Source organism: Esox lucius, chromosome 12, assembly GCF_011004845.1.
Source record: "Esox lucius isolate fEsoLuc1 chromosome 12, fEsoLuc1.pri, whole genome shotgun sequence".
Classification (NCBI taxonomy): Eukaryota; Metazoa; Chordata; class Actinopteri; order Esociformes; family Esocidae; genus Esox; species Esox lucius.
Window position 1 is genome coordinate 33,327,410 of NC_047580.1, and position 27,355 is coordinate 33,354,764.

A 27,355-nucleotide genomic window follows, 5' to 3' on the forward strand; every position below is an offset into this window, starting at 1 on the left:
TCTTCTAACAATTCCCAAGACAAAACCGAATGATTAAACCCCCATCATATCTCCGCTGTCTGAGTGTTTTTCTCCTGGTGGAGAACACAATCCTGGAAGGAGGTGACCGCTGTGTGCCTGTAGGTCATTCACGCTGCGCCAACTTGTCAGATCCTGTACAAAGAAGTACAAAGGATTCATGAAACCATGACACTCCCACAGTGAAACATGTAGGCCTTGAAGAAGTCGTTCAGAAACTCACGTGTAGGGCGGACACATTCATAGGACACATCCAAGTACTTCCAAATGGACCAGCACGGGTCCCTGAAAAACGAGTTTGTTGCTAGCACGGCACAGTAGGTTCAGCCATCACACCTGGTTTAAGAAGAAATGTTTACAGTTTCCAGACGTCCACCCAGAGACCCCAGACTGACCCTAGATGTACGTGGCCGTCAGCTGCAGATTTAAATGTGTCTTTCTCGCCCTGATGAGAATGTTGAGATGCCCTGAGCCAGCCCAGCTCTGCCTTGATTTGACCAAAAAAGAAACAGTGGACAATCTTAAATTCCTTCCTTCACTCCCCCTGCTAGACTCACACTTGTCCAAGCAACCGTCCTGCCCACGCCAGATTACGGATACACCATTTACATATTAGCCTCTCCGAGTGTTGTGGAACGGCTAGACCTTCTATACCATTCTGTCTTCAGATTTCTGTCTTCAGATTTGCTACAAGTTCCCCGTACCGTGCAAGCTTTAAACTTCTGTAAATGGGCCATCTTGGCACACCTGACGTAGAATCCATTGGCTTGTTCTCATCAACAGAACCCTGCTTGGGCCGGCTCCTGCTTATCTTGTGAATCCTCCACCTACAACATGCGCTCTGCCCGCCATTTACTGTTAAATGTTCCTAAAGTGACCTTGGCCCTCGATCATTCATCATTCCAGCAGGCTGCAGCCAGGGATCGGAATGACCTATAAAATATTTTTGAACTTGACACGTTTATCTCAGTTTCTGTTTTCAGGAAATCCTTTGTAGATGTCTGCAGTTACTTTAAAAGTGTCTAGGCATTATTAACAATTTGCGCCATATGTTCTAATATTTTAAAGCTCCTATCCCTTCTAAAATGTTGTGTTTTTCCTTGCTGCTGTCCAACGTGGTCCTATCTGGTCCAATCTGGTCGAATGTTGTCTTGGCTGATCTGTTTCCTTGGTGATCATTTTTTGTGCATTGTACTTTGTAATGGTTCTTGAATGGTTTGTGTTGCCTTGTCGGTTCGGTCGGTTGGTGTTTGTGCTGTGTTTACTGTTTTATGTTTTCCTCTTCTAGTGTTTCATTCGACTGATTGTCCCTCTCTATTTCTTTATCTATCTATCTATTTATGGCATTTTCCTTTCATACCACTTTATTCCATTGTGACCCTGCCCTCAAGAGGATGTTTTCATCATGCCAGGCCGTGGTTGTAAATAAGAATTTGTTCTTAACTGACATACCTGATTAAATAAAGGTATGTGTGACACTATGGCACAACTTCCTTGGTGAATGCAGTTGGCATGGAATATCCACAGGCCACGGAAGCAGGTCCAATGATCTCTCCGTCCATAGTTGGCTCCAAGTATCCGAATGTTTCCACCACCATCTTACAAATGAGAACTTGAATGTTAGGTAACATGGAAAGAATAGGATGTATTGAAATAACAGCATGAACTAAGGTCTTGTCAGAACTTACAACAGTGTAGATGAGCAGTCTGTCCCTCGCAAACAATCCTGTTTTGTGAAAGCCCTGACTGTAATATAGAATAGAAGAAACATATTTTTGTTCATATTTCTGGTCTGTGTGATATACTAACCCACATGATCTGTTCTAAGTTGTAAAATACTGTAAAATGCATTATGTTTTTCTTACCAAATTCTACATGGCATGATGAAATCAACACTGAAAAAAGATTAACAAAACTTTGATTGAAAAATAGGCTTCAGTGTTTGAATAAATATTTTACTCAGAATTCATGATTGTGCTTTCAATTCGTATAACAATATTCAATAATCAGCTTTCTCATTTGAGTACCGAGATCAAACCAAAAAATGTCTGATTAAACAAAACCAATTTAAGATGTTACAAAGAAATACAAAACGTTCACTTGCAGATTAGCAAACTTGATAAATATTTTGCCATTTTGAACACCTGATGACAAGATTTCCTCTTGTGCTCTGTTCACATGAACCATTTCTCTTTTTATAAGGTAATGTTTTTACTAGGGTAATGTGTAACCTGATAACACAGTTTAAACATTACCCTAGTAAGGAAAATTTGCATATCAGTGACTATATAAAACAGCAACCATACATTTGTCAAAGGTAAATATTTACAGAATCAAAAGTCTAAAGGGTTTTGTTTTCTGGAACGGCTAATGAACAGATACTTATTTACAGTTATCCACTTATTTAAAGTTTGATTTGGAACCACTTATCTGATGAATTTTAGTTTTTCTTTAATGTATGTGGTGATCTTTGTGTGTATTTTTTAAATTATGTATAGAACAATTTAATAGAATGGGCATCTGATCAAACATCTCACTCTTGGACTCTTGAATTCAAGGAGATGTTGCAAATTGGCAAGGATATAAGCTCAAACTGAATAGCGCCTTCCAATAATTTTTAAGAACATTGATATTGTACTGCAGTGTAACATGGAGGGAACTTTTTATACCACTTTTTATATCAGCAGTCAACTGTTGATGCAACAAACAAAACTAGGGAGATCATAACAAAGTTTAAACCAGTAATATATTATCCTTAAAGAAGAATTGAATATAAGATAGTACTAATTGAATACTCTATGTGAAAGTATAGAAGGTGAACATTGATGGAACTGTTAAAGGTACCAAGGCTTTATAATTGGGCCTGTACAACAGCTAGTTGTTTCCAGAATGAGCTGATGACTGTTACTCCACCTGACAACTCCTTTTCTTATTCACAATACATTTCACAGTGGGTATGTTTCAAATACATATTTTTATATTATTATAAGTTTATTATTATAGGTTGATTTCTCGGTATCAATAAAGGTAAATAAATGACAATGTATCTGTGCACACTTTATAAACCCTACTGTATATAAGAATGTGTCTGACATCTTGTATTTGTCACTTGTTATGGTGGACCTTTCACTTGGCAGTTGACTCTTAACTGATACGAATCCAAAAAAGTAAAACATTGTTATTAGTTAAGAATCAACAGCCAAATTACTCGATCCATAGCCTGTTGGTGTACTGTTGACATGCAGGTGACTGCAATCACTGATGAAATGGACCCTCGGGTCCTTCTTAAAGAAGCTGACGATCCTTCAGGCTGATGTTCACAATCAGTCAGTTCACTGTTTTACTCGTCACAAAGAGCTAATAGAAATACAGGTTAACCTGACACTTTTGAATCAATCTAATATCAACATTAATGGGCAACCAAGGGCATAGGAGTGAATATAAAATGTTTTGCAGTGTGATGTTATTTATGAGGGGGACCCACTTACCTGCTTCTAATATTATGGGGGGGGGCTCCTCATGGTTTATTTAGTGTGGTATGACATAGTTGAAACATTTTCCAAAATGTCACACCTGACCTAAACTCAGGGACCAAGGTAACAGAGCTGTATACTGTCAAGATACATTAAAATGTATTATAAATAATATGAATAATTTAATAAATAATTTAGATGACTATATTATAAGTATTTTTGTTTAATTTCATTCCTTTTGTTCACAAATGTAATATCAGATAACTCCCTCTGTTGGAGAGAGGTGTCACTAAAGGCTGTTCCGACTCTTTACTGGCCAACTGCTTTGTTTACGTGATATCAAAAGGTCATTTAAGGTTGTTTCAATTATTTATTCATTTCATTTTAGCAAAAAATTCTGAACAAACCCAAAGTCTATGCCTGAAAAAAGCTGGTAAATGAACCAAAGATGTTGAGGCAGGATAAATAAACCGATGAACCAATTTGATAAACCAATTTGGAATGGACATCACGGCTAGATCACTGAAGTTTGGTGGTGGCAGAAACGGGCAAGATCCTCGGACTAAAGGGAAAACATTTCTTGCTGTGCCGCTGGATGTCAGAATAGGAATGCTAATAACATTTGGTGGAACACAAAGACGCCCTCTTCCCTCTAGTTATTGTTTCTCAAGAGCGGACATGTAATCTTACTGAATCCTTTTTGAACTTATCAGAAAATAATTGCTGTTCATGCTAAAACATTTTCCTGAAACGATCTGTTAAAATAAGAGCTGTACATTTACAAAGGACCCACCAGTAATATCTACTCAACTAAATTATTTATTTTTAAAATGTTGATTCAAGTCAATTGTACAGATATTTCTTCCCCCTGGACATTTTAAAGTTATTTTGATAAAAAGAAATAAGGAATGTATATCTACTAAATTATATTGTGTTTCTTATTGTTACATGATTTTTTGTACTAGATCCAAGATTTAATCAGTATATATTTAAAAAGTGGAGTCCGTGAAGATGGTCAGAATGTCATTGTGATTGAAACTGAGCAAAAGCAGCACCAGGATCTGTTAAAACAATGAAAACAATTGGAAACTGCTAGGCTAATGTTCTATATACAGATGCATTCTCTTTTCAATGTGTTGTTTAAATCACGTGTACTGTGTACAGGCTGTTATTATAAAAAAATAAATAGCTGGCCTTTCAAAATAAAGGTCAATGAAAAACTAAAAAAAATACAGATAAATATTTGTTTGAAAAAATTGTGAATTGATTGAATAGGCACTCACTGGTAGAATGTTTGCAGTCATAAAACACTTCCAAGTATTTGATAATTCCCCGACATGGGTCAGAAAAAACAGCATTTGTTGCAGGGATCTCACATTGGGCTTTGCCATTACACCTATGGATAAAAAACCGAAATGGACAACTGACAGAAAGGATTCCATTCACCCATCCAGCATTCTGGTTTCAATATAATTCATATAATTTTAAATATATGCCTTCTTATACATTCAAAAGTGAAAATGTGGAATATTACATGATACAAATATAATACAGTCAACAAATATAATATGTCTCACTTTGTTAAATTTAACCGTATCAATGCCTTTAGCTTGTTCCTGTTTGGGGTATAAATCTGAGATTGCATGCATGTGGAATCCCTCAGTCATCCATCACCAGTTTGGGGTATAAATATTAGTCATCCATCACCAGTTTATGGGATAAATATTAGTCATCCATCACCAGTATGGGGTATAAATATTAGTCATCCATCACCAGTTTGGGGTATAAATATTAATCATCCATCACCAGTTTGGGGTATAAATATTAGTCATCCATCACCAGTTTGGGGTATAAATATTAGTCATCCATCACCACGGGATAAAACTAAAGAGCAGTCAGCTAAAATGAGACAGATGGTTGTTGACCTACACAGATCAGGTAGAGGATATAAAAAAGTAGCTAAACAGTTGAAAATACCATTTAGCACAGTCAGTGCAATAATCAAAATGTTTCAGAAATCTGAAACAGTTGCATATTCGCCAAGAAGAGGACAAATGTACATAATGCTTCCACACATGGTGAGGAAGATGGTGAGGAAGGCAAAGAAAAAACCAAGGATCACATTTTCAGAACTGCACAGTCTAGTAAAATCGTGGGGTTATCAAGTCTTAAAATATTTTTTCCGCCATGTTAAGATCGACAGCATAATGAATTACACTAAGAACCATCATGTTCTAACCCCAATCCCTTTTAGTTTCGGCCAGAAGATTGAGACTGGATTGTGGACGGACCTTTCAACAAAACAATGACTCCAAACGTATAATACATCAAATGGCACACAGAAATGTTTGCCGGACCATACCATTCATGTTTTGCAAGTGTGTGAGAAATGATTGTGTTGAAATAAAAGTACACAGCTCCCCTTTCTGTTTCAGCTCAAAATATTATTCATTGTTGGTGTATATTTTTGCATTCAAATTTGCTCAGTTTCATTAAGGATGCCAAAAGTTTAAATTTGAAAGCTTTACCTGAAAGACAAAATGGCAAATGAACTGGCGTGGTAGCAATTGGTATTCGACACTCGCCATTTTTCTTGAATACCATGAGAGCAAACCCAACAATCTGTCCGTCCATAGTTGGCTCGAGTGACACTTATAGTTCCCAGGTCTGTGGGGAAAAAAAGCTTTCACTGGGAAAAGTATACAAATGGTCTAACGAACAGAGCAATTTGATGGAAAGGACAGAAAGACGTCCCAAATGTCCTAAACAGTACAGCTAGCTGGTTCCCATCAGAACTTACCACAATAAAGACGAGCAGTATTCCCTTCACAAGCTTGAACAATCTTAGATGAAAAACCTGACAAAAACACAAAAATGCTAGCAATATGTTCACACTAATAATGGTGCAGGAAGTAATGTATGTGGGGGAAAGGTAACCTTTATGTGAGTAGCATAAAGTATTTAATAAGTACTTTTGACATTATAATGTATTTCCTCATTGAGATTTACCTTAAATGTCTTACAATTTTCTTACAAAATTACTTCAAGAATGATTCAAATTAATCCACATGGTAGCACAGAGTAATGACAAGCAATAAACAAGTTCAACACTACTGTTGTTTGCTCCTTGTGGTTTAAGGCCGGGTGTCTCTGTAAAGCACTTTGTGACAACTGCTGTTGTAAAAAGGGCTTTATAAATACATTTGATTGATTGATAGATTGACAAGGTCTTACCAAATTGGCATGACGAAATCAAGGCTAAAAGTGTGAAATAATTGTGTAAACATGAAATAATCAAACATTAGTTGAAAAACAATAAACTATTATATAAGTATGCATTATAATTATATACAGTTTTACTTACAAACCAAAAGTAAAAGACATTTCTTGCCATTTTCCAACCTTGACAAACAACTATAACAACGTTTGTACTGTTCTTTTGCACTGTTCCAAAATGACATTTTATATGCTTTCTATTCAAACAGGTGTGGATCTAAATTCAGAAATATTATTGGCTAACAATTCCCTCCCACTGCCAAACAATCATGTGAGTGTTTTATATTATACAAATTAAATTAGGGACCAAAGGTCCTTACAAGGATAGAAAAACATGAACAATATGCCCAGAAAAAGTCTATTTCCTGTTCAAGGGGTAGGATTTAGGGTCAGATTTACAACTGGGCTAAGTGCTAGAATGTTTGATTGAGGTTACGGTTAGGGTAAGGTTAAAGGAGAGTTTCCCCATAGCTCATCTTCTTCATTGTACTACTAACCTTTGTTAGCAATTATACAGTTGTGTCATAAAAATACATCTCCTCAACACCAGCTGGAACAAGTGAATTTAAAATGTTGCGGAACTATTGACTTCTTTTGCATTTGACTTGATTAAAATACACAATTTCCATCATTCATTGCAAAACATAGATGAATCCACTTAGGGGAGGGTAAGGGACTGGGCCAAAGCAGGAAGTACAGCCACCAGAGTTGTAGTCTTTCAGAAAGAGGAAAAGTGCTGACACCTTGTAAATTTAGCAAGGTTTATAGCAACATGTAGCCTTAGCCAAATTAATGAAGGCATGACCACATACATTTTTCAGACCTCACAAGTCTTTCAATGCATATTCTGATGTAATAGAGTTAATGGGTTTTTAGCACATAAATCCCATTCCAGCATACCTTCTGGCCAATTATTTCTCCCAGGGTGAACTGGATTAGGGTTAAGGTTGGGGAACTTGTGTTTTTGTTTTCTGGTCCCCACAATGATAGAAATACGAGGCTGTGTGTGTACAGGTTTCACAATCTGAGTCAGGAACAATAAAAATCCACCCAAAGGTAATATAGATGGACATTTTTGACATACTGGCTTTTTGCTAGTCCCCACAAGGAAAAAGTAAAATGTAAAATATGTGGGTGTGTATTTCGCAATAGACACTTCCTTCCTCAGCATTATCAATGTGAAACTATGTTCTGATAGTCAGATAATCATTGACAGCACAGAGAGAACACAGTATATTTCAAGGGCCCTTATTTCCGTCTCCGAATGGTAGGTCATAAACACTGCGCTGAAGTTTAAAAATGTGTGTCAATCTTGATGACAGAACCTAGAACCTCATCCACCCACCAGTGTCATTTGAAAATACAAGATCTAACTGTGACTCCGTGTTTTAGTAAGAGGTCCTAGCCAGGCTTATGACCATATCTAACATCGGTCTTTGAGACAATAGCAGAAGATTCTGACCGTGAACGGACGGGATCCATTGTGTTCAACGGGGTGACCAACAGAGTTGCGCTCGTGCGTGTGTGAGAGCGTGCGCGCAGCCAGTCGGGAAACAGAAGTTTCTGAACGTGGTGGAGTCCTTTGTGCCACTGTGTCCAGTGGTGTAGCCAACGTTTCCAGATGGAGCTCCATTCTGAATGTCCCTCTGACACAGCACAACAGATGCACGCACCCTCTGGTCCTTAATGCTTCCCAAATCACATGCTAAACCCTATAGAGTGCACTCATTTTGACAGGGGCCGACAAGAATAGGGGGTTATGGAATAGGGTGGCTTTTGGAAACAGGTCATGTCTTTCAGTCATCACCTGTATATTCTCAAACACACCACCACAGGACACCCAGGTTCATCTCCACCACAGGACACCCAGGTTCATCTCCACCACAGGACACCCAGGTTCATCTCCACCACAGGACACCCAGGTTCATCTCCACCACAGGACACCCAGGTTCATCTCCACCACAGGACACCCAGGTTCATCTCCACCACAGGACACCCAGGTTCATCTCCACCACAGGACACCCAGGTTCATCTCCACCACAGGACACCCAGGTTCATCTCCACCACAGGACACCCAGGTTCATCTCCACCACAGGACACCCAGGTTCATCTCCACCACAGGACACCCAGGTTCATCTCCACCACAGGACACCCAGGTTCATCTCCACCACAGGACACCCAGGTTCATCTCCACCACAGGACACCCAGGTTCATCTCCACCACAGGGTTGAGGCACCTGAGAGAGCGGCGCAAGAGGGGTAAGAGTCATACTATGAGTCATACTATACAAACACACGTTATTTAATAATCATTTGTTTCACCATTATTGTTGGATCCTTTGATTATTACACATGCTAGGCGCTTGCACGCTAAACGTTAAAGCACAGCGGATCTTCAAGTTGAAACTCTGACAAGCTGTAACTGTTTCTGTGACGACAGGCCAATCCAATGCAGTATGAAGGCATCGCTCCTTGTGACGTGTTTTGTGGCTATTGCTCTGTGGCACATTGCGCTGTCACTAAAAATATGCGCGTTCAACGTTCAGAGCTTTGGGGAGGCAAAGGCACACAACAGAAAGGTTATGGGTATTCTGATAAAGGTACAAAACAGGAATTAAAACGAAACTATTTTCTTTAAATTACTCATAAATGTCACAGTGGGATGTCTGACAGCAACTTGTAACAGAAGATTTTTTTCCACCACTAGATTCTCGCCCGCTGTGACCTGTGTTTGATCCAGGAGGTTCGAGACTCCAAAGGTGAAGCCATACCGACACTGGTCAAAGCTCTAAACAGGTACATACCAGGGGACTATGTATATATATATAGTATCTCACAAAAGTCAGTACACCCCTCACATTTTTGTAAATATTTGATTATATCTTTTCATGTGACAACACTGAAGAAATGACACTTTGCTACAATGTAAAGTAGTGAGTATACAGCTTAAATTTGGTGTTATCGCTCTCACAATCCCTCATACTGGTCACTGGAAGTTCAACACGCCACCTCATGGCAAAGAACTCTCTGAGGGTCTGAAAAAAAGAATTGTTGCTCAACATAAAGATGGCCTAGGCTATAAAAAGATTGCCAAGACCCTGAAACTGAGCTGCAGCACGGTGGCCAAGACCATGCAGTGGTTTAACAGGACAGGTTCCCCTCAGGCCTCGCCATTGGTCAACCAAAGAAGTTGAGTGCACGTGCTCAGCGTCATATCCAGAGGTTGTCTTTGGGAAATAGATGTATGAGTGGTGCCAGAATTGCTGCAGAGGTGGGGGGGGGGTCAGCCTGTCAGTCCTCAGACCATGTATCACACACTGAATCAAATTGGTCTGCATGGCTGTCGTCCCAGAAGGAAGCCTCTTCTAAAGATGATGCACAAGAAAGCCCACAAACAGTTTGCTGAAGACAAGCAGACTAAGGACATGTATTACTGGAACCAACATGTACTGTGACATACTGAAGCAGAGCATGATACCCTCCCTTCGCAGACTGGGCCCCAGGGCAGTATTCCAACATGATAACGACCCCAAACACACCTCCAAGACGACCACTGCCTTGCTAAAGAAACTGAGGGTAAAGGTGATGGACTGGCCAAGCATATCTCCAGACCTAAACCCTATTGAGCATCTGTGGGGCATCATCAAACGGAAGGTGGAGGAGCGCAAGGTCTCTAACATCCACCAGCTCTGTGATGTCGGCATGGAGGAGTGGAAGAGGACTCCAGTGGCAACCTGTGAAGCTCTGGTGAACTCCACGCCCAAGAGAGTTAAGGCAGTGCTGGAAAATAATGGTGGCCACACAAAATATTGACACTTTGGGCCCAATTTGGACATTTTCCCTTAGGGGTGTACTCACTTCTGTTGCCAGCGGTTTAGACATTAATGGCAGCGTGTTGTGGGGACAGCAAATGTACACTTTATACGTGCTGTACACTCACTACTTTACATTGTAGCAAAGTGTCATTTCTTCAGTGTTGTCACATGAAAAGATCTAATCAAATATTTACAAAAATGTGAGGGGTGTACTGACTTTTCTGAGATACTGTATATATATATATATATATACAAATATATTATAATTCAATTAATTATTTTAAATAGGACTCTAATCCTCTGATGTCTGGTCCTCATTCCACCATTAGCTTTGACAGATCACATTCATACTCTTACGTGGAAAGCAGGAGACTCGGGAAAAAGACATACAAAGAGCAGTACGTCTACATTTACAGGTAAATCATGACTAATGACTAAACTGGGCAGGAAGCTTACCCATAGAAGCATAGGGCCAGTGAACAAAAGATTGCTGGTTCAAATCCCAGAGCCCTTGATGGGATTTGAACCCTGGATTCGCATGTGCCCTGTTTCAACCAAATAAGTCACAGGGAACCACTGCTCTCATAATATGGGTTGTTTCCAAGGAAAGATGTGCTGCAAGTTAAGGAACAATACCAGCACCCTCAACTGAAAGGAGAGGGGACGAACGACACTGACGTTTTCTCCAGAGAGCCTTTCATCATCCGATTTCACTCACCCACTACCTGTAAGAGCCTCTGAAATATCACCTTTCTTCCAAGAGAGAGAAAGAGAGAGAACGAGGGAGAGAGCAAGAAAGAGACCAAAAAAGAGAGACGATTAAAATGAAAGAGACAGAGAGAGAAAGAGGGAGTAAGAAAACCTGAGGGTTCTGTGATCTAATGCAATAGAGGACATCCCAGATCTATTACAAACAATTAGCGAGGACTGTATTTGTGATGTCTAACTCTCCTCCTCTGCAGTGGTCAAGGATTTTGTCCTGGTGGGGCAGCATACCTGTCCCAAAACGGCCATGAAGGAGATTGATGAGCTCTACACTGTATTCCAGGGCATCTGTAAGAAATGGAAGACCGATGTGAGTTGATTTAGATGAACTTTCTATAGGTGCTACCCTTAGAGGATCACAAAAGCTTCCTTATCTCACTGTTACTTGTGAGGCAATGTGACTTTCTTTTTTTATATGTGTGCATTTAACTTCCTGCTTGCCACATCCTCCTAGAATGTGGTGATTCTGGGCGACTTGAATGCTGACTGCAGCTACATCACCATTAAAGGCTTCAAAGCCGTGCGACTGAGAAGCGACCCCAAATTCCGCTGGCTGATAGGAGATGAACAGGATACGACTGTCCGAGAGAAGACACACTGCGCTTATGACAGGTTAGAGACCCTAGAAATGCCCTTCTAGCCAAATTAGAAACAGGTACTCAAACCCTCAGTGGCCTGAAATCCCGGTGTCATTAAGGCCAGGCAATTGAATCCCGGTAATGCTTACCGACACCGACCTGTGGGCATGTGGAGTTTGGTGCACGTTGTCTCAGCTCCATCCAGGGTATGTGAGAATGACGATACAGTTGCTCAGAAGAGAGACACAGGGAGCACATTCCATAAATAAGACAAAAACCTACATGTCACTTAAGTTTTGGGGCAACATAAGAGGTATGCAGACACGTTTCAGCTACCAAGCCTTCGTCAGAGTTTGTACGATGTGTAACTGTATTGGGATTGTTTCTGGGCCTGCACTTGCTGTGAACTATTTTAATTACAGAGCACTTTTCTGATCTATAGTATATGAGAATATATATGAGTGTCAGTTACAACCTGACGTGTTTCTTACCACTTCAGGATTGTAGTCCATGGCCGAGAGATGATTTTTGGGATTGTTCCTGACTCAGCTAAACCCTTCAACTTTAAAGAACAGTTCAGCTTAACTGAAGAAGAGGTAACCTGCTAATGCAGACATTCATGTCATTTTAAAACAACTGAAATGGTTGATGCACATTTACGTCAACCTGTAATTTTTTATTGTACTGATTGTTTGTTTGTTCAGGCACTGGAGGTCAGTGACCACTTCCCTGTAGAAGTTGACCTGAAACCCAATCATCGCTACCTCCTCAGAAATGAACTGTAGACCCCTGACAACATGATGCAAAACAGTTTAAATTTACATTGGATTTATGACTACGTGTTTTCCTAAATGATTATACAAACAAATCTACATAATAAATTGCTCCAATGATATTCAATTCCATTGTGGACTAATCCCTTACTCAGACTAACAAAACTATGCAAATGCAATGCAAGAACTCTGTGTCCAGTTTGTTAACTACACCCATCCAGAAACAAGTGTCTGACTCAATTTTCTATTTCCTTAGTCAAAGACGTGTGATCTTGGTCCATGTTGACCCTGTGGAATGAGACAGCAAATAATTAATTCAGGGAACAGGCATTTTGTCTCATATGCCAGGCTTCTGCGCTGGGTGTGACTGCCTGTCGTAACATGTAATTAAACCAGTTGGATTTAATGCCTGAATCCTTTATGTAATCCTTTTAAATGTAGATTAGACCTTTGCAACTGTATTTTAAAGGTATTTTACAATGCAATGTTGTATCGTCTGTGTGGATCCCTGGGGGAGAAGCTGTGATTTATTGGGAATCCTTTTAAATACAGAAAGAATCTCCAAGATGCTATATTAGGTGAGAGCCAGTGCAGGCAACTTGCGTAAACTGATCCCAAACTGGAGACACCTTTTCCAGTTTGAATCAGATCGGAGTGCAATCCAGTGTGGTTGATCTGTGACAGTGATGGACAACTGTCAACCTGTCTCACTGAGGCCCACCTGTCAGCTCACTCCATTCAGTTCAACCTTGACCTTGCTCAGCAACGCACCTGCACAGTCTGTCTCTTTGAACCCTGGACTCTGTTGAGTGTGAAATGCCCCAGGAGGGCGTCTGTTTATCTGACAACCCTGTCACCAGTAATCATACCAGGCTTAAAGCTGCTCAGCCTGTCCGTCTGCATTATGTAGCAAGCTCAGCCACGAGACTTACCGTCTGAAAGAGAGCTCTAATAAACGGGGTGTTCTTCTCCAGGCATTAGCATTGCAAGTGAATGCTCAGGGGCCTCCAAAAGGCTAAAACCGGCTCTGCTGTAGATGATACACCTTCAGTTGACAGAGCCACGCAGAGAGACGTGCAGGGAAGTGGTAGAACTCACCCGAGACAGAGGAAAGGCTTGTGTTAGAATACATCTGAAACTAAAACCACAGACGTGTTCCATCTATGGTGAGTACATCAACATAAACATGAACCTATGTTGCTTCATTCGCAAAGAACTGAATAATTTTTCAACAAACTGGTTGTGAGACATTGAAAAACATTTGCGTGCTAATGTCTTAATTGTTGTTCTGTCGTTTTGCACTCTCTGTCTGTGGCTGCTTGTCTGGATTTTTTATCTGTTTCTGCGAAACCTTTTTAACAGGAAACAAGCCGAAGAAATTCAAAAAGGTGAAACAAGACAAACTTGATAGGAAATTATGCTTTCAAATATTACATTGCAATTTGCCCGTTGCTTGCTTAGTGATAAGCTGAATAACCGAGTCGCGTAAACATTGTTTGTCATTTTCTAGAGAAGATGGAACAGAACATTGCTGACTTGTTAACGGATGCTTTTTCAGGTAGGCTTGTTGAGCAGTGCATCTTCATTACAATATAGTGCAATCACTTCCTGAAAGCTTTTGTTCAGTTCTTTGTATTTGTTCTTATCTTCCATCTCATATTGTCTTTCTACCATTCGGGATGTTGCTGGTACAGACACATCCCTCTTATCTTTCCCTGAAGGAGATTTAGACTTTGAGCCTCTCAATTTTGAGGAGGACAAACAAGCTCTCTCTCATGGAAGACTGCCGGTGCTGACCGAGGAAGAGGAAAATTTGGATGAGGATGAAGAAAAGGAAAACAAGGAGCCTAGTTGTGAAAACGAAAATGTCCCTGGACATATCTCACAACAGACATATGTGCGTTTGACTGAAGAGTTCACACAACATATCAAGGAGCAGGAAGAGGAGGAAGAGGAAGAAAAGGAAGATGAAGAAGGGGAAGAGGATGAAGGGGAAGAAGAGGAAGATGAAGAAGAGGAAGATGAAGAAGGGGAAGAGGAGGAAGGGGAAGAAGAGGAAGAGGAAGAAGAGGAAGATGAAGAAATGGTGGCGGATGAGCCTGGTAGCCCAACTGAGGCTGTACATGATCATTTCTCAACGGAGACATGTGACATAAGTATGACAGACGAGGATGAAGACAACGAGGAGGAAAGTGAGGAAGAGGAGGAAGAGGAAATGAATTCAGAAGAAGACCCTGGAATAGAGAACCCAAACGGTTGGTCTGTGGTTGGTCACTACAATGAAGACGGTTGTGAGAGCGGCGAGGAGCATATTGAGAATGTTGTAGCGATAGGGCGACCTTTGGCGGAGAAGAATGTGGAGAACCATGCCACTGAAAACGAAGACCATGAGGCTTGTGAGAACAGTGATGTGAGGTGCTTTGAGGGTGTCACTGAAGATGTCACCATGGTGACAACAGAGAGACAGCCGGCTGAGGACCACAATGACCTGTCTTCCGATTCAGACCTGGAGGTCATAAGAAGCCCCACAAAGGACAACCCGGGAGAGGAGGGATGTAATGTGGACTTACATGTTCCACAGGAGACTGAGGAAGAGGAGCAAGATGAAGGTGACAGATCTCAAGAGGTGTTCCACGGTGTCACTGATCCCGCAGCTCTTGCAGAACTACTGGATGAGGACAAAATGAAGGACTTCCTGGGTGACGACCACCAAGGGGCGGGGGAAAGCTTTTTCGACTACCCCTCTGACTTCCCCCCATGTGACTACGACAAGGATGGAGGGGAAAAGCAAAGCCAACCAAGGAGTGTGATGCCTGGTCCCCCTGAACCCAAAGTAGAGAGGAACATCCACTCAGAGAGAACAAAGACGGAGGAGCAGGGCAAACATGTAGAGCGACATAGATGTGAAAAAGAGGATGCTGACGAGGAAAAACATGAGGAAGAGGCAGTAGCTGCTATGCCTCTGGGCGTGAAAGGTGATCAAGATTTTGCACATTGTGCGATCTGTAAAAGTGATACAAATTCTAGCATGGCAAGGATAAGCGCTGGCCATCTTAAACCTGGGAGTTCCAGTGAGAGTTACAGCAACAACTCCAGTGACACTACCAGTGACAGTTCCAGTGACAGTACCAGTGACAGTTCCAGTGAGGAGAAGGTGGAGCCAAATGAGATTAATGAAAGACACTCCCTGGGGCCACAGCACCATTTTCAAGATCACAGAGAAGCTGAAGAGGACAGCTCCAAGCAGAGAGTCGCCAAACTGCATCCTCCAGAGATCATCTCTAAAGTCCCAGCGTTAACCTGTCACAATGAGGCAGAGCCCAGTTGCACGTCTTTAAACACCTCAAAGGGTGCAGGCAACATTTCCTCCTCTGACTCTGAGGAAAGTTGGATGTTAGACGCTGAACAAAGAGAGGACAAACAGGAAACTTGGCTTGGCATTGAGGCTGAGTCAGGGGTTTCTGTACACAGCTACCTTCTAGAACAGCTGGAGGTAGCAGGAGGGTTGGAGAGCCACGTTTCCCCGGACATCAGCTTGGACACCAGGGAGGAAAACCACTGCGTTGTCTTGGACAACAAGCACGAGGCGTCCGCAACCACAGATAGTGGAGAAGAAGAGTTTGCAGACGAAGAGGAAGATGACGAAGAGGACGAGAGGAACTGGGAACAAGAGAAGCTGAGAATCGACGCGTTCTACAAGTTTTATGACGACAGCGAGGGAAGCGGGGGGGTTGCCACGGGAACAGGCAGCGTTTCTTCAGAGAGGAAGACTAGAGTTCAGTTTTGCATGGATCCGCTGCCTCAAGTCATCCAGTACACTGACAGGTAGGTGGGAGTATCACCATGTATTTAACCTACACCAGTCAGGGAACGCCTGCTTTGAATAGATGAGGGCATGTTTACTGACACTGTAGCTACGACATACAGTTAGACATCTAAAGGAAGAAAACCCAGGGGCCGTTGCCACTAATCCTCTGCCCCCTGAATGTCTATTTGCCAGGTCCCTCCAACACTGATATTGTAACAATCAGTGGGCCCTGCCAAGCCTTGCGCCCCGTGAATCACATGCAAATGTGCCCTAAATGAATGCCTTGTGTCCCTCCTTTACTGAAGGACAAAATAAACACTTAAGCAAATTATCCATACAAAGTAGCTCCTTTCTCTTTGCAGGTGTCTGTATGATAAAAATGTGTTGCCATTAAAACCACTCTACCCATCTCTCAGCAGTGACATGGACATTTCCACGGATGGAGAAATGGACCTGGATTCTAAAGCCAGGCTTGAAGTAACCACAGACACTGAAATACACAGACACAAACACACACGTGTTTTTATCCTTGAGTGGACCCGGGACCCGTCCCTGACCCACAAATCCATGTTGCTGATCGCCACAAACATAACCCTTACCCAATATTTGACCACGCCCCTACCATCGCTATCGTAACTTTCACGCAAATAAATATGGCTCTCCAAATATAACCCCTAAGCCGGAAATTTTATTTTAAAAAAACCTTGGAGGGACCTATTTTCCAGGTTTCACTGACTTTGTGGTCCCCAAATGCACACAAACCGACACATACACACTCCTCTTTCTTTCCCTTTGGCAACAAGCACATGAAACTGCATGTCATTTGTAGGGGCAGAGTGTTCCTGGGAGCCTGAGAAGGAGTTCACCTGTAGGTCAGGAGACTCAAGAGGCCAAAGCGGAACAACAAGACCAAAGACTCATGGCTCAGACACACCGCAAGAGAGACAGGGTGAGTCTTCAATTCCTAACTAGTTGATTGGTTGATTAACTGGATGGCTGATTACTGTGTCTCTATAGTGTCTGACCGTGCTGAAGATCATCTGCACGATGACTGTGGTGATACTGATGGGACTGGCAATGTTCTGGTGGACAACAGACCAACTGGACTGGGACTGGTGAAATTCTGGTGGACAACGCATCCCTGCATTTTCAATGTGTTTGTGTATATATTAAATATATAATACATAAACAGTTACCATCAGGAAATTGCATTATTAACAGATTTCAATCTGTTTTTAGACCTGGGAACAGTACTATTACAGCAACTACACTGATTGTAAATAATGTGTCAAAGCCTTGAGAAATTAAGCTGTGTTGCTCGGTTTGTTGAGCTGTCAAAGGTGTTCAATACAGTAGATCACTCAATATTCACTCAATATTTAATACGATGTCTTCATTGGGCCTGTCCAAGGATGCTTGCCTCTGGTTTCAAAATGACCTTAGTGGTCGAACACAGGTTTGTAGCTGATGGAACTAGCAAGCAAGCAGGTTTATTTATATAGCACAATTCATGAATAGAAGCAATTCAATGTGCTTAACAAAGAAAAATATAAAAATACAATATAACTACATCTAGATTTCTTTTAGTCACCAAAGTAGTTCTGCAGGGTTTTTTTTTGGGCCGTACATTGTTCACTTTCTGTTTAAAACACTGTGATAAATGGTGAGTTACATTTTCATGCCGGCGACACAATACTATAGTCCTAAGCTACGGCTCCCTCTCTCGAACAAAATTTGGTAATATAGAACTCAGGTTTGAAAGAGACGTTGGTCTCAGTAGATTTATCTGTATAAGTCAAAGTAAATAAACTGCAAGTGGTGGTAGGAGAACAAACCGTTTAACTGAGGGCTCAGTTATTATCAATGAAATTATGTTTATTTTTTAAATGTATAATAAAGTTTATTATATGACCAATCCATTTTAATGCGCAGTAGGCTATTTTATTATTTTTCACAAAACCCCGAGAGGAATCTTAGGGGCGGGGAAGTGGAATCGAGATGGAACTGGGCTAATATTTTTCCAATTCCACATCGACTAAATGTCTGACCTGTATAGTTTTCTGTTCCCAAAAGTAGAAACCACTTTTTCAGACTTTCTCAGAGTAAAATCTTTTTTTAGCAGTGCTATGCGACTTCCTACGTTCACACAGTAGGATAGGCGTTTTTTAACATGCTTCAACGCGCCAATATTGACCAATAGGATCTCACTAGCTAATGCTCTGCTCAGGCAATCTTTCCTCTAGAGCTGGCTTTCCAGAGCTGGCGCCCCAGTGGAAAACGACACTATGGAGATATACAGTATATCTAATACACAATGATATAAGAATAAGTGAAATAATGAGCCACAAACTTAACATACTTGATACGAAGGACTGCGCCGCTGCGTACAAGCATTTTCAAAAAGCGGAACCGGAAACAATGTTTTCAATACTACGTATAATTGATCTCTGACGTTATTGCCGTAGTAGGTAGCCAGTCAACACGAGTGATTTTCTGTTTCAATCGAATAGTATTGTATAGTACAGCCAAATCTCAGACACTATGGCGACATTGAGCATTAAGTCTGACCAAGAAATCAAAGAACTGTTGGACGAGTATGGAATTAAGCATGGGCCTATCGTTGGTAAGCTATGCATAAAAAAAAAAGTATTAGCTGCTAACTAACCCAGCCCATTTTGTTTACTGTACTTAGCAAGCTAACGTTAGCTTGCAAGCTGAACGTTGTATCAGGCTACGATAGCTACAGTAGTACCTACTAATTCAAAGCTGCTAAGCAGACCTGAACGACTGTACGCTTTGTTGGGAGATGAAAGTAACACCTATTGTGAAATGTATTTCATTTTTTGTTGTGTCCATAGAATTGCTACTGTAGACTTTAGCCACTGCAGTATAGTCAGCATCAAGTCTCAGATGTAAAGTCGTTAAGATATTTAGAATAATAGTTGTATTATGTAATTTGTTTACTTAACAAATGTAGACTAACCTTTCTGTTAACGTTACTCTGCCCCCTCGTAGACAGTACAAGACCCTTGTACGAAAAGAAGCTGAGAGAGGCAATGGCTAAAGACAAGAAAGTGACAAAATCATCCACGGACAAAACCACAAAGCCTTCCACAGACAAAACCTTCTACAGAGAAGAGGGTAAGTTATTGATACATGAAAGATTTTGTTGCATGGGTTTCGGTTCCTTTTATAAAGTATTAGCTGAAAATCTGTTTTGGGGCTCTCTTACCAAAATATATGCATAGTGGTAGAGTGAACTCCAAAATAATAAATTCGTCAACTACCCCTTTCTGTCAATCTTGAACTTCCCAGGATTCAAAAGCTGTATCTCACTTTTACGCAAATTCACCAAACCAAAGGCTTTCTTCAATGGGTTTTGCTAAGCTATTCTACACGTAGCAGACCCAAGACTGAACACTGTGAATGTAGTGGTCTTTCTTTCACAATATATGCTTTAATCCAGAGCTCCGGATTGCAACCAAATTAATTACATTGAGTGAATCACTACAACCTGCAGAATTGAAAACAAAACAAACATATTTTTGAATTATTTTCCTGATTTAAAATGTATATATATCTTGTTTACTTTTCAGAGGAAGAAGTCACCTATGTCACCTATCGGACACCTGTAAGTGCACACCCATGGGTTGATTATTACGTTTTATACAACTAATGAATAACACTGTCTTGTCCTGTGTGCCATTCTTTCTTCCTTACATTTACAGGTGAGGAGTGAGGGGCCTTCTGGAGATGGGTAAATATGATCTCTTTATGAGTCTGTCCATAACCAAAGCCCTGTTCACATTTGGCAATAGCTTTGAGCAGTACAATACCATTTATGTGTACTTGTCCTTTTGTCCTACATGTTTTTTAAAATCTTTTTCTCACAGGAAACCGTATATGAGGTCCAGACCCGACTACAGTGGGAGAGACTTCGTAGATGAGTATGTTTCAGATTGGTTTATTCCAAGCAAGGCTCTTTATTTTGTGGAACACTTATTTAGCCAGACAAGTCGATTAAGAACATATTAATATTCACAATGGCCGCACGGTCTGAGGCAAGCGGCTTCCTGTGGGGACGACGGGCTACAGTGATTAAATACATTTAAGACAAATGGACAGTCGAGATGCAGTCAAACCGGACAAGAGGGACAACACAACGTAGTGAGAGTGGTGTTAAGCTAATTGTGAGCAAAAATTAAGTGATTTTTCACCATCAGTCACCATCCAGCGCTGTCTCTGTCGAGCGCCAATTGAATTTGTGCTTGTATCAGTGACATCAAGTACCCTGGGACGCCTCAGACACCCCTGATGGCAGTTTCCAGTTTGAGTCTTTTGCAGTTTTGATTAATTAACTCGAAATAATTGATGGCCGAAGGTGGTGTTTATGCCAGGCGATGACCTGAATTAGGTATCTACCAGAGCTCAGCATTCTGTTAAGTAGGTCAATGTTGAGGAGTGAGCTGAGGTGAAGGGGGGATTTGCCTCAGAGGGACTTGTAGATTAGATGACGCCAGTGAGTCTGCCATCGTATCTCCAGCGAGGGGCCAGTTTTCCAGGGTGTGAAGATCTCAAGGATGGGTGTTGAAGGTGCGCTGGTGAGAGAGCGGATAGCACTGTGGTGAATTATGTCTAATTAATTTGGATCAATGTTGGTGTCCAGCCTTTCAATGCCAAAGGCCCAACGTTTACTTTTACAGGAGCATGTCCTGCAGTGCAGGTGAACAGCACTTTATAACAGAATGCAATTGACTAGTGTTTTGAAAGTGGTTAGCTGATGAATGTGATTTTAAAACTAAATGTTTTGTTTGTTTTGCAGTGAATCCTATTCAAAATCACATCCAGAGTACAGCAGTGGAAGACACTATGTTGATGAGTAAGTCATTAGTTGTTCATGTAACCTGGTCCTGGAGCTATTCACGACATCTAGGCGTCTCCTGTGGTGTTTCTCATTTCCATTTTATACTTGGTTATACAACACAAACAGATATGAAGTGATGGCATTCCTGCTAGTCTGGTGATTATTCTCCATTTATGTATGGAGTATATATATATAATATACACACACAGAGAGGGACAAAAATATTTGATCCCCTGCTGATTTTGTACATTTGCCCACTGACAAAGAAATCAGTCTATAATTTTAATGGTAGGTTTATTTGAACAGTGAGAGACAGAATAAAACCAAAAAAGTCAAGTATGTCCAAAAATTTATGAATTGATTTGCATTTTAATTAGTGAAATAAGTATTCAACCCCTCTGCAAAACATGACTTAGTACTTGGTGGCAAAACCCTTGTTGGCAATCACAGAGGTTAGACGTTTCTTGTAGCGGATGGTGTTCTTGGGGTCACAGGCAGCATTCCTCCTCCTCCAAACACGGCGAGTTGAGTTTATAACAAAGAGCTCGATTTTGGTCTCATCTGACCACAACACTTTCACCCAGTTCTCTTCTGAATCATTCAGATGTTCATTGGCAAACTTCAGATGGGCCTGTACATGTGCTTTCTTGAACAGGGGGACCTTGCGGGCGCTGCAGGATTTCAGTCCTTCACAGCGTAGTGTGTTACCAATTGTTTTCTTGGTGACTATGGTCCCAGCTCCCTTGAGATAATTGACAAGATCCTCCCGTGTAGTTCTGGGCTGATTCCTCACCGTTCTCATGATCGTTGCAACTCCACGAGGTGAGATCTTACATGGAGCCCCAGACCGAGGGAGATTGACAGTTCTTTGGTGTTTCTTCCATTTGCGAATAATCGCACCAACTGTTGTCACCTTCTCACCAAGCTGCTTGGCGATGGTCTTGTAGCCCATTCCAGCCTTGTGTAGGTCTACAATCATGTCCCTGTCATCCTTAGACAGCTCTTTGGTCTTGGCCATGGTGGAGAGTTTGGAATCTGATTGATTAATTGCTTCTGTGGACAGGTGTCTTTTATACAGGTAACAAGCTGAGATTAGGAGCACTCCCTTTAAGAGTGTGCTCCTAATCTCAGCTCATTACCTGTATAAAAGACATCTGGGAGCCAGAAATCTTTCTGATTGAGAGGGGATAAAATGCTAATCAATTTATAACTTTTTTGACATAGTTTGTCTGGGTATTTTTGTTGTTATTCTGTCTCTCACTGTTCAAATAAACCTACCATTCAAATTATAGACTGAATCTTTGTCAGTGGGCAAACGAACAAATTGGGCCCAATTTGTTGAGCAATGGTGGTGGGAGTGTCATGGTCTGGGGCTGCATGAGTGCTGCCAGCACTGGGGAGCTACAGTTCATTGAGGGAACCGTGAATGCCAACATACTGTGACATACTGAAGCAGGGCATGATCCCCTCCCTTCGCAGACTGGGCCACAGGGCAGTATTCCAACAATGACCCCAAACACACCTCCAAGACGACCACTGCCTTGCTCAAGATGCTGAGGGTAAAGGTGACTTGCCAAGCATGTCTCCAGACCTAAACCCTATTTAGCATCTGTGGGGCATCCTCAAACGGAAGGTGGAGGAGCGCAAGGTCTCTAACATCCACCAGCTCTGTGATGTCGTCATCTCCAGTGGCAACCTGTGAAGCTCTGGTGAACTCCATGCCCAAGAGGGTTAAGGCAGTGCTGGAAAATGATGGTGGCCACACAAAATATTGAAACTTTGGGCCCAATTAGAACATTTTCACTTAGGGGTGTACTCACTTTTGTTGCCAGCGGTTTAGACATTAATATCTGTGTGTTGAGTTATTTTGAGGGGACAGCAAATTTACACTGTTATACAAACTGTACACACACTACTTTACATTGTAGCAAAGTGTCATTTCTTCAGTGTTGTCACATTAAAAGATTATAATCAAATATTTACAAAAATGTGAGGGGTGTAATCACTTTTTTGTGAGCTACTGTATATATATTAAATTCACCCCTGAATATATATATAATATATATATATATATATGCTGCATACATAAATGGAGAATAAAAACACCAGACTAGCAGGAATCCCATCACTGTGTGTGTGTTTTAGGTCTTACTAAACTATGAGTATAGTAAAACCAGAAAAAATGTGACTCATTGGGACCTTTTGCCTGTCCCTGTGAGGCAAAAGTACATTTCCGGCTCAGGATTTAGGGTCAAACATACAATCTATTTAATAGTTACAATTGGGGTTTCTTTAAGGTCCAGGTGGTGTTGGTTAAGTTTAGGGTTAATGTTAGGCATTACATCTAGGTAAAGTTTTGGAATAAATGTTACTTTATTCAGGTTAGGGTTAAGATTAGGGCAAGGGAGCATGCAATTTCTATTTTCTGGTCCCCATGAGGATGGCTGTACAAACTTGTGTGTGTGTGTATATGTATATGAAGTTAAGGATAAATGGCACAAATGCATTTTTTTGTTGTTGTTGCAGTAAACCCTACTCAAAACCACGTCCTGAGTACAGCAGTGGGAGAGATTATGTTGCAGAGTAAGTTATCCTCGAACTAAAGGGGAAAATAGATCAAACCACTACTTCACTGCTGATTTACCTGAAGTTCTACACAAAGTAAATGTTTTTCTCAGTTATGCAACCAAGGAACGCGTTGCTCATGAGAAAAGCCAGAAGTAAATGATCTAAATGTAAAAGGAACATGGTGTGGAACATGGTGAACAAGTGTTTGGCCATGATCCTTTCTGTCTGAGAACTTTGGGGTCAGGACTGAACAGCGTTAATGCAACCTCACTGAACTTTGGGTCATTATATATATTTTTCTGTTGCATGTAGGAGTTTCTTTAAACCAACCCTCTTTCATGCATGATTTGATGCCAGTTTCCTGTATGGCAAATTTGCCTGCTTGTATTTGCAATATAAAAAAAAAAAAAAGCAAGCAATGGAAACAACTGAAAATTTCATTGTGTTCTGGTGTGTTTTCCATGCTTGAATGAACATTTTCCAAATGATTCTACAGTACACAAACTTGAAACCAAATCTCCCCCTCTTTTCAGGCCTCACATCTACAATACTCCGTCCATGTCCTCGTACTCCTCTTACTCCAAACCCTCGTCTGTTGGGAGGCCTGCCGCCGTCGCTGGTGTGAAGCAGGGATCCCCAGCCAGCTCCGGGAGACTGATCCCCCTCTGGGTCCAGTTCCTGGTCTTCCTGGTTGTGGCTGGGTTCCTCTACTTCGTGTTCACCAACATGGAGTCAGCAGAGACAAACCCTTTTAATAGAATCCAGTGATCGAAATCAAATGTTGAAATAGATTTTCAGATCTGTGCTATATTTGATACATGCCGAAATGGGAGTGGGGGGGCGGCGAATCGTGGAGGTACTGTTTGAACTTGGCCAATAAGTTGCAGTCATTTTTGTCTCCAGAAGGGCAATGTGCAGAAGCATTTTTCTGCAGTGTTCCCTAAGGATTATAAGCCAGTTTTAACACATGGATTTTACACATTTATTTGCCTCCATGGATGGGCGTCATACTTTTAAACTCTTCGCTTGTGCTACTATGTACACATATATACACTTATATAAAGGTGCTGGGTGCTGGTAATTTCTATGACATACTTCACTACTGTTGTAAAGGAAAGTAATAGCATCTCCTCGCGTTCCTAGTAACTAGATGGTGTGATGGTTTCATAAAATATTTTCGCTGCGCTACAGGAAAAAGGTGGCTCCGCTGGGGTTTCTACTGTCTTGATGATCTTCTTGAATGTCTAGCGTTCACTGCCCACGGTAAAATGCATGTACCGAATGCTGTATCCACGATTCAAAACGGTCCGTTGAGTATGATTTGATTGTGGAAAGGTCAAGGTTCATTCCTGACACGCCGTGCAGTCCGGTTCCTGATCGCCAAGCTGAGAACGACTAGACGCGGCGTTCCTGAGAACCGAGAACCCTGGCGCATCTGTGGCATTACCGAGTTCTCAGGGAAGTGCCTCAGCATGTTGACCTGACAGTGACTCCATCCACCCGTTTATCAAAATGCAATCGCTGTTGTGGTGTATTTGTCATTTAAATGGTTGTTGGGTTTAATGTCCGTTCTGGTATTTGTTTAGATGTGTTCATGCTACTCCAGTTGCATGAAGTGGTGGTGATAAGCGCCACCACTTCATGCTCTGTGACTGCGCCTGGGGTATCCTTTGAAATGCCCCCTTTTTTTGTGTTTCCAGAAACCCGTCTGTTTTTGTCGGCGATCACTTACATTTTTATAACTCAATGTGGTGCACTTATTTCCCTGTAGACGCTGGTTGAAACAAGTGCCCTTCAGAGGCAGTAGAATGCCACCCGTTAGTACAAATGAAATGAAAATGCTCTTGAGCTGGACAGTTTCTATTCAGAGATATATCTGACTGTCTACAATTTTCTATCCAGACATTTTGAGTCATTATTTTTGAATCTCCAACTAAAGGAATTTTTAATAAATGTTTTTTTAATCTAACATTGTGTTATTTCATAAACAACTCCCAATATCAAAGAATTTCTGTTTAATTTGTAGTTTGTTCCCAACTATACACAGTGACACCTGACAGCAATATTGATGGTTAAACAAAAGTTATTGTACCATACCATACCATACCATCTTCTTCCGCTTATCCGGGGCCGGGTCGCGGGGGCAGCAGTCTAAGCAGGGATGCCCAGACTTCCCTCTCCCCAGACACTTCCTCTAGCTCTTCCGGGGGGACACCGAGGCGTTCCCAGGCCAGCCGGGAGACATAGTCCCTCCAGCGTGTCCTAGGTCTTCCCCGGGGTCTCCTCCCGGTGGGACGGGACCGGAACACCTTCCCAGGAAGGCGTTCCGGAGGCATCCGAAAAAGATGCCCAAGCCACCTCAGCTGACCCCTCTCGATGTGGAGGAGCAGCGGCTCTACTCTGAGCTCCTCCCGGGTGACCGAGCTTCTCACCCTATCTCTAAGGGATCGCCCGGCCACCCTGCGGAGAAAGCTCATTTCGGCCGCCTGTATCCGGGATCTTGTCCTTTCGGTCATGACCCAAAGCTCATGACCATAGGTGAGAGTAGGAACGTAGATTGACTGGTAAATCGAGAGCTTCGCCTTGCGGCTCAGCTCTTTCTTCACCACGACAGACCGATACATCGACTGCATTACTGCAGAAGCTGCACCGATCCGTCTGTCAATCTCCCGTTCCATCCTTCCCTCACTCGTGAACAAGACCCCTAGATACTTAAACTCCTCCACTTGAGGCAGGCACTCTCCACCAACCTGAAGTGGGCAAGCCACCCTTTTCCGACTGAGGACCATGGCCTCGGATTTGGAGGTACTGATTTTCATCCCCACCGCTTCACACTCGGCTGCAAACCGTCCCAGCGCATGCTGAAGGTCCTGGTTAGAAGGGGCCAACACGACAACATCATCTGCAAAGAGCAGAGACGAAATTGTGTGGTCCCCAAACCTGACACCCTCCGGCCCCTGGCTGCGCCTAGAAATTCTGTCCATAAAAATTACGAACAGAACCGGTGACAAAGGGCAGCCCTGCCGGAGTCCAACATGAAAAGTTATTGTGAAATATAAAAACCTCTTCCACATACTCTTAGTAAAATAGGACAACCATGGAAAAAACAACAGGCCACACATGAACATATAAAACTGGAGTGTGTGTAGAAAGGATAACGGCACCCTTTTCTGGACAGAAAATCTTTTCTGACAACTCTATAAAAAAAACAACATTCTGGTATTTGTAAATACTGAAATAGTCCAAAATATTTACCATCACTTCTATAGGAAGTACTGATGACAATAAAGATTATAGGCTGTGTGTCCAGGTGCTCCTTGATAACCCAGTCTACGGCCTGTTCTACTACCGCTACTTAGAAGCGCTTCAACAAGAACATTCAACCAGTTATACATCTCTACTATCTTATGGGTCTGCA

General features: G+C 41.7%; 3 protein-coding genes and 1 pseudogene across 9 annotated transcripts; 3 read left to right on the forward strand and 1 right to left on the reverse strand.

The window, feature by feature from the left end:
* Window positions 1-163: 163 nt before the first annotated feature.
* On the reverse strand, window positions 164-9,036 carry LOC105013498 (annotated as a pseudogene).
* dnase1l1l (deoxyribonuclease I-like 1-like) lies at window positions 7,347-12,725 on the forward strand. Of its 2 annotated transcripts, XM_010875041.4 has the most exons (9): window positions 7,347-9,025; window positions 9,207-9,366; window positions 9,474-9,562; window positions 10,911-10,997; window positions 11,187-11,308; window positions 11,544-11,656; window positions 11,801-11,958; window positions 12,424-12,520; window positions 12,629-12,725. In XM_010875041.4, the coding sequence occupies exons 2-9, from the start codon at window positions 9,223-9,225 to the stop codon at window positions 12,707-12,709; spliced, it is 891 nt and encodes a 296-aa protein (XP_010873343.2). In that variant the 5' UTR covers window positions 7,347-9,025; window positions 9,207-9,222; the 3' UTR covers window positions 12,710-12,725. The 2 variants fall into 2 exon arrangements, with proteins under 2 accessions (XP_010873343.2, XP_034151623.1); XM_034295732.1 differs by having other exon boundaries at window positions 9,019-9,366.
* An 833-nt stretch (window positions 12,726-13,558) lies between these two features.
* Window positions 13,559-18,425, forward strand: LOC105013488 (FK506-binding protein 5-like). 6 transcript variants are annotated; one of them, XM_010875034.3, is made up of 7 exons: window positions 13,559-13,863; window positions 14,060-14,085; window positions 14,213-14,255; window positions 14,392-16,522; window positions 16,925-16,982; window positions 17,335-17,454; window positions 17,523-18,425. In XM_010875034.3, exons 1-7 carry the CDS (start codon window positions 13,734-13,736, stop codon window positions 17,622-17,624), a joined length of 2,610 nt encoding a protein of 869 aa, XP_010873336.2. In that variant the 5' UTR covers window positions 13,559-13,733; the 3' UTR covers window positions 17,625-18,425. The 6 variants fall into 6 exon arrangements, with proteins under 6 accessions (XP_010873336.2, XP_010873335.2, XP_010873337.2 ...); XM_010875033.3 differs by having other exon boundaries at window positions 13,560-13,863; window positions 16,922-16,982; XM_010875035.3 differs by having other exon boundaries at window positions 13,560-13,863; window positions 14,419-16,522; window positions 16,922-16,982.
* A 496-nt stretch (window positions 18,426-18,921) lies between these two features.
* emd (emerin (Emery-Dreifuss muscular dystrophy)) lies at window positions 18,922-25,937 on the forward strand. The gene is made up of 8 exons (XM_010875040.2): window positions 18,922-19,128; window positions 19,521-19,646; window positions 20,102-20,136; window positions 20,234-20,262; window positions 20,399-20,452; window positions 21,328-21,384; window positions 23,896-23,952; window positions 24,471-25,937. The coding sequence occupies exons 1-8, from the start codon at window positions 19,047-19,049 to the stop codon at window positions 24,703-24,705; spliced, it is 675 nt and encodes a 224-aa protein (XP_010873342.2). The 5' UTR covers window positions 18,922-19,046; the 3' UTR covers window positions 24,706-25,937.
* The last annotated feature ends 1,418 nt before the right edge of the window (window positions 25,938-27,355 follow it).

Excerpts from the sequence above, each read along its gene's own strand:
- LOC105013488 (XM_010875033.3), top strand. The coding sequence starts at position 13,734 with ATGATACACCTTCAGTTGACAGAGCCACGCAGAGAGACGTGCAGGGAA. Across the intron at positions 14,256-14,391 it reads GTTAACGGATGCTTTTTCAG|ACACATCCCTCTTATCTTTC; the intron begins GTAGGCTTGTTG and ends TTGCTGGTACAG. Across the intron at positions 16,983-17,334 it reads ATTCTAAAGCCAGGCTTGAA|GGGCAGAGTGTTCCTGGGAG; the intron begins GTAACCACAGAC and ends TGTCATTTGTAG.
- dnase1l1l (XM_010875041.4), top strand. The coding sequence starts at position 9,223 with ATGAAGGCATCGCTCCTTGTGACGTGTTTTGTGGCTATTGCTCTGTGG. Across the intron at positions 9,367-9,473 it reads TTATGGGTATTCTGATAAAG|ATTCTCGCCCGCTGTGACCT; the intron begins GTACAAAACAGG and ends TTCCACCACTAG. Across the intron at positions 12,521-12,628 it reads TCAGCTTAACTGAAGAAGAG|GCACTGGAGGTCAGTGACCA; the intron begins GTAACCTGCTAA and ends TTGTTTGTTCAG.
- emd (XM_010875040.2), top strand. The coding sequence starts at position 19,047 with ATGGCGACATTGAGCATTAAGTCTGACCAAGAAATCAAAGAACTGTTG. Across the intron at positions 19,129-19,520 it reads TAAGCATGGGCCTATCGTTG|ACAGTACAAGACCCTTGTAC; the intron begins GTAAGCTATGCA and ends GCCCCCTCGTAG. Across the intron at positions 20,453-21,327 it reads GGGAGAGACTTCGTAGATGA|TGAATCCTATTCAAAATCAC; the intron begins GTATGTTTCAGA and ends TTTGTTTTGCAG.